Source organism: Calidris pugnax, unplaced genomic scaffold (assembly GCF_001431845.1).
Source record: "Calidris pugnax isolate Ruff unplaced genomic scaffold, ASM143184v1 scaffold337, whole genome shotgun sequence".
NCBI lineage: Eukaryota > Metazoa > Chordata > Aves > Charadriiformes > Scolopacidae > Calidris > Calidris pugnax.
This window is the reverse complement of record NW_015091098.1, coordinates 475,232-480,970: the sequence shown is the minus strand read 5'-3', so window position 1 is coordinate 480,970 and position 5,739 is coordinate 475,232. Positions and strand designations below refer to the sequence as shown.

At 59.9% G+C, this 5,739-nt stretch overlaps 2 protein-coding genes and 1 long non-coding RNA gene across 3 annotated transcripts in view; 1 reads left to right on the top strand and 2 right to left on the bottom strand.

The window, feature by feature from the left end:
• CACNB1 (calcium channel, voltage-dependent, beta 1 subunit) overlaps window positions 1-198 on the bottom strand; it is a gene marked incomplete at its 3' end in the record, with an annotated part of 35,443 nt that extends 35,245 nt beyond the window's left edge. Inside the window, exon 1 of the mRNA XM_014957918.1 lies at window positions 115-198. Within this exon, the coding sequence (XP_014813404.1) occupies window positions 115-198 (84 nt within the window). The remainder of the gene's footprint in view (window positions 1-114) is intronic.
• Window positions 199-587: 389 nt separating this feature from the next.
• LOC106897343 lies at window positions 588-2,060 on the bottom strand. The gene is made up of 3 exons (XR_001413760.1): window positions 2,033-2,060; window positions 960-1,097; window positions 588-785 (listed from the first exon to the last, which is right to left on the bottom strand). It is a non-coding gene; the product is annotated as an uncharacterized LOC106897343 (long non-coding RNA).
• Window positions 2,061-2,322: 262 nt separating this feature from the next.
• On the top strand, window positions 2,323-5,090 carry RPL19 (ribosomal protein L19). The gene is made up of 6 exons (XM_014957937.1): window positions 2,323-2,375; window positions 2,807-2,913; window positions 3,366-3,488; window positions 3,726-3,846; window positions 4,152-4,262; window positions 4,888-5,090. Exons 1-6 carry the CDS (start codon window positions 2,371-2,373, stop codon window positions 5,009-5,011), a joined length of 591 nt encoding a protein of 196 aa, XP_014813423.1. The 5' UTR covers window positions 2,323-2,370; the 3' UTR covers window positions 5,012-5,090.
• The last annotated feature ends 649 nt before the right edge of the window (window positions 5,091-5,739 follow it).

Sequence of the window (5,739 nt, the reverse complement as noted above, 5' to 3'; positions counted from 1 at the left end):
ACGCCGGGGGTGGGGGGGGGGGGGGGGGGGGCTCCTGCCAGCAGGGAGCCTGCCCGGGGGCGGAGGGTGAGTGCACCATTCCCAGGCAGCTGCGTGGGAGCGTAACGCAATTACTGCATCTCTCTCTTCCCGCTGCCGGAGCTTCTCTGCTCCCCGGGGCCCCCCCTCGCCACTGCCTGCACTGCCAGGGGCCACCATGGCCCCCCCCACACTCCCCAGTGCTCCCAGTACAACCAATCTCAGTGGGCACAAGGGATGGGAGGTCCACCCGGAACCCCTCTGGAGCAGGATCCTTCCCCCAGGGCTGAAACCTCTCCTTGAATTTGGGGGCAGACGGGTCTCTTCACCCCCTGGTCCCCACCCTGGAAAGCACAGAGCATGAGGTGACACTTCCACAAGGCTCTGGGGACACACACATCCCTGTGTCACACACATCCCTGTGTCACACACACGTGCTCTCCCATCTCCAGCCCCCAAAATCGGCCAAAAGACCTACAGGGCATCGATTTCCAGCGGCAAAACCCCGGACTCTCCCGACTCCGGAGCCTCCAGATTTGGCTGTTTGTTTTATGAAAATGATGAGTCAGTTTTTAAACAGCAAAAGCCTGTGTTTATCCGTGTTTCTCTCTCAAAATGAACCAAAAAATCTGTTGCCATCGGCTCCTCTTCTCACGCCATATGTCGCCTGCGCCACGGCCGCCAGATTCGGAGGGAACCGTCAGCATCTTGTCTCGGAGCTTTAACGAGGCGCCTTTGGGGGCTTTCGCTCTCCAACCACTCCCAACCTTCAGCGGTTGAAAGAGAAGAAGGAAAAAAATCGTTCTAAAATGATGAATTTGGGGGCTATTTAAGATCGGGGTGGTTAAAAAGCAACACCGTCACCGGGCGAGTTTGCTTTAAAGCGGGAATTTAAAGTCGGGGAGAAACCCCTGTGTTTTCAGGCCAGTTACAATCTCTACCTTATCATTTCGCGAGCTTCCCCTTCTTCCAGGAATCTGTCACCAATCTGTTCCTGGAGAGGCTCCAGCACTTTTCTGGGTCGTTTCTCCCGACGCCAGTTGCCACCGGGCCCGTTTCGAGCCTCCTGACGGCATTTTCTGGGGAGACACCACTCAGCTTTGGTTTTCCAGCAGCAAACGGTGCCACCAGCACATCCAGCCCTCACTTGTGCCTTTGACCACAAACTGCTGGGAAGGCAACACGCTCTCTGCCAACGCCAGCCCCTGCCACAGCCCCGCTACCACTTGTGTTAACGGGTTATTTCACAGGGAAACACAAATCCCCCTTGTTTCTCAGCAGCACCACGACCCAATGACTGCAAACGAGGTGGAACTTGATCCACGTGTGGAAATGAAGCAGGATCCCAGCTCGCCACTCTCCTGTGCCAGCCTCTGGACATTCACACCACCCTTTAGGGTGATTTCTTAGGAAATAAGGCATAACCACCGCCAGAGATCCTCTTTCTCACTGGGGTAAAACACCACGACACCCCTGGTCTTAAACGCTTCCCAACCTACCGCTGCCTGGGCAGGGTGAGGAGGGACAACCTGCACCCAGGTTGCTTTGGGACCAACAAGGAGCTTGAACTGGGTTAGGAAATAAGGCATAACCACCGCCAGAGATCCTCTTTCTCACTGGGGTAAAACACCACGACACCCCTGGTCTTAAACGCTTCCCAACCTACCGCTGCCTGGGCAGGGTGAGGAGGGACAACCTGCACCCAGGTTGCTTTGGGACCAACAAGGAGCTTGAACTGGGGCTGGGGAGAATCTCCTGCTGCCCCCCAAGGTGAGGTGAGGCCTAAGGGCCCCCCAGGTGAGGCGAGGCCTGAGGGCCCCCCAGGTGAGGTGAGGCCTGTACCCAGAGCAGGCCTTGCACCCCTGCCCACCCCACACAGGCCCACGGGCGGGCAGAGGGCGTTTCCCCAGCTCCCTACAGCCCCCCTCCCAGCCTGCCTGGCCGTGCCCCTGACCCCCAGTTCAGGCCCAGTACAACCCAGTGCTCCCCATTCAACCCCTCCCCGTTCACCCACGTGCTGCCCACAGGCCTCCCCCGCCGCCACCACGCATGCGCCCAGCCCGCCCGGCCCCGCCCAGAGCGCAGGCGCGGGATGTACCACCCCGCGGGGGCGAGGGGGGGGAGCGAGGAGGGAACCGCGCCTCTTTCCCCGCATCCCGAGCGGATCCCGGTTACTTTTCTGCCCTCATCACCCGAGATCCCGCTGGGGCTTTTCATTCACCGCCGTTCGGGCCGCTCCGAGGCCGCGGGGATGGAGCGGAGCGGGCGCGGGGTGGTACGTGCCGGTCCCCGCGGCGCTGGCTGTGGGCGGGGCCGGGCCCGCCGCCTCTTCCTCTCCGCCCGGCCGCCGCCATGAGGTGAGGGGCTGCGTTCGTCCGTTCCTCCCGGGGTCTGCCCCGGCTGCCGACAGCGAGCGGGGCCGGTCGGCGGGTTGGCCTCAATAGCGGGGGCTTCCCGGGCGCGCTATGGGGGGGCTCCGGGTGTCGTGAGGCGGCTGCGGCCTCCTCAGGCCTCGGGGGAAAATGGCGGTCGGGCCGCGCTGGGGAGGGGGCGAAATGGCGGCCGGGGCCCAGGCCTCGGGGTGCAGAGGGAGGGAGGGAGGGAGGGGAGCGCTGAGCGGGGCTGGCTTCCCTCCTTTCGGGCCCTGCGGCCTTGAACAGCTCTGGCCGACCCCGTCGTGCTGTTCCGGCGGCGCGGCCTGCTCCCGGTGGGCTCTCCCGGGCTGTCCCGGGCCGTCCCGGCCGCGGGATGGAGCGTGGCCCTGAGGTGTGTGCCTGGTTCTCCCCAGTATGCTCCGGCTCCAGAAGAGGCTGGCCTCCAGCGTGCTGCGCTGCGGCAAAAAGAAGGTCTGGCTGGATCCCAATGAAACTAACGAGATCGCCAACGCTAACTCGCGTAAGTAGTCGCCTGGCAGGGCCGGGGCCGTGCTGCGCGTCGGTCGGGTTGTCCTGGGGAAGAGGGATGTGTCAGGGATATGGGAAGAGGCTTTTGGACCAGCTCAGTAGCCATGAGCTTGGCTTAAGTAAAATTCCAACATTTGAGCAATTGTTTTGTGCTTCAAAGTGGAAATGAGTCCATGGGCAGGATTTGCAAAGCTCCACAGATGAGAACGTGGTGCCTGGTGAGTTCTTAGTAGCGGATTTAGTACGTGGTGTCCTCTGAGATAACTATTGGGGGTCAGTGGGAGGGTAAAAGACCAGCTCCAGCAGCACGAGGGGCTTTGGGGGAAGGTCTGGCTTGACCTTTACGGTGCAGCCTTTTCACACAAGCCAGATGGGAGCCCGTAGTTGCCTAATGTGTCCTCTTCGTCGCATGGGAGATGTTGACCATGGAGTTTCTTCCCACAGGTCAGCAGATCAGGAAGCTGATTAAGGATGGTCTGATCATCCGCAAACCCGTGACCGTTCACTCTCGTGCCCGATGCAGGAAGAACACCTTGGCCCGTCGGAAGGGCCGGCACATGGGCATAGGTAAGTGCTGGCTCCCAGAAACATCAGTTTTCCATGGATTGGGGTCCACCTCCGAGCTCATATTTAACAACAATCCCCAAAGGCTGGTGGCAGGGCCTAAAAATGCACAGTTTGTCTGTCTGTAGTTTTCTTCTTGAAGTAAAGAGGATTAAAGTAAAGGATTAAACTCTTCAGCAAAAGCGTGCGGTTCGACTTGTAGAAGTTTGGGCTCATTCCCCTCCTGTTTTCCCTCTCCAGGTAAGAGAAAGGGTACGGCCAACGCTCGGATGCCCGAGAAGGTCACCTGGATGAGGAGGATGCGGATCCTGAGGCGCCTGCTCCGCAGATACAGGGAGTCCAAGAAGATCGACCGCCACATGTAAGCCACCTCCAGCTTTGGGTCACATCTCCACACCCTCAGATCCCCCCGTATTGCGGCTCCTTGCTGTGCTGCTGGGTGAAAATAAGTCCTTTTTGGGAAGTGTGGCTCTGGGGGAATCCCAGCATTTGTCCCAAAGAGCCCTCTGTCTACACAGAGGAGGGGAGAGCCAGTGGAGGAGCTTCAGGGTGACCCTGCTCCTCTCAGTGCACGTGTGTGTGTGTGTGTCCCTGCTCTGTGCTGGAAGCTGTGGGGTGGTTTTATCCCCCAAAGGGCTTCACTTATGGTCCGTTCTGCTCCATCAGGTACCACAGCCTCTACCTGAAGGTGAAGGGTAATGTCTTCAAGAACAAGCGGATCCTGATGGAGCACATCCACAAGCTCAAGGCAGACAAAGCTCGCAAGAAGCTCTTGGCGTGAGTCCTGTTGCCCTCTTGGGTTGTGGGGTGGATTTTTCTTCTTGGTCACTCCCCGGGTAGATAATCCCAGAGCTGCTGGTGGCTCTGGCTGGTGAGGAATCAACCCCAGACTGGGCAGGGCTGGCTGGAAGCAGAGAAGTGGGGGATTCTGGCAGAGCTTTGTGTGTTCCACCATGTCCGTAGCAGGTGGTGGTTGCCCATAAAGCTGCAAACTGGTAAATTTACTGGTCTTGGATCCATAAATGATTGACGGGGGGAAGTGAGGAGGCAGAAGAGCTGATGGGTTTCAGAATCCTCCTGTGTGTTTTGCTAAAAATCAGGTGTTTTAACCTGGGTCTGCTGTAAAGCTGTGTGTCCCCAGAGTCCATTGGGGAGGGCAGCAGAGCCCAGTGTCCTCACTGGGGCTGAGTGGGACCAGTTTGGCACCACTGGAGCCACAGTCGGAGCTGTGGGTGGCCCATGAGTGCTGGAGCACGGCTCATTTCAGTGGCTGGTTGGGGGGACAGGGGTCCTGTGGGGCCAGAGGAGACCAGGGGGTGTTAAAAGCCTTCTCCAGGGGGGTTGGGGTCATCCCTGTGCATCCAAGAGCTCTTTTAACTTCCTCAACTTCATCCTCTCTCAGTGACCAGGCCGAAGCTCGCAGGTCCAAGACCAAGGAGGCCCGTAAGCGCCGCGAGGAACGTTTGCAGGCCAAGAAGGAGGAGATCATCAAGACCCTCTCCAAGGAGGAGGAGACCAAGAAGTAAAGGCTGTCCCTCTCCTCTCCCTCCTGTTTGCCATCCTCAAGAGGTCAATAAAACGCCACATTCAGGACTCCTCCTTCCACCCCCTCTCGGGCTCTGGCTCTCTCTGGGGGTTTGTGGAGCTGGGAGGGAAGGGGCTGGGGAAGAAGATGGTGGTTGGTGGGATCTGAAGGGGTTGGTTGGGTGGTTCCTGGGGTGAGGGTGAGTGGGGCTGGTGGCCAGGGAAGGACACGGGTCCACAGTGAGTTGGTTGCCAACGGCAAAGCCCAGTTCTTGCCCCCTGCAGCTCCTCTGCCCACAGCCTGGTGACCACCCCTAAAGGTCCTCCTGCTCCTGCTGAGCTCTGGAGGGACAAAAAGGGGCTGGGGGTCACCACAGCCACCCCCAGCACCCCGGGGCCCTTCCTGGTGGCTCCCAGGGACAGTTGGGGACAAGCAGCAGCTCCTTGGGGCATCTTCAGCCAGAGCTTGTGGCTCCTCTGCGGGAGGGGGGTGGTCCCAGGTGGAGTGTGGAGTTGTGGGGCTCAGCCTGAACCCCCCAGGAAAGGGCCTGGGGCACCCCTGTCACCCCAAGTCACAGCAGGAGGTGTGGGCACAGAGACCCCCCCCAGCCCCCCCCTTTAACATCCGAGAGCTGTGACCCCCTCATGGCTGTGTCTGGGGGGGCTTGGGAAGGAGAAGGAGACACCCGTGGTGGCCTCTGTGGGGGGGCAGGTGGAGATACTGGGGGGC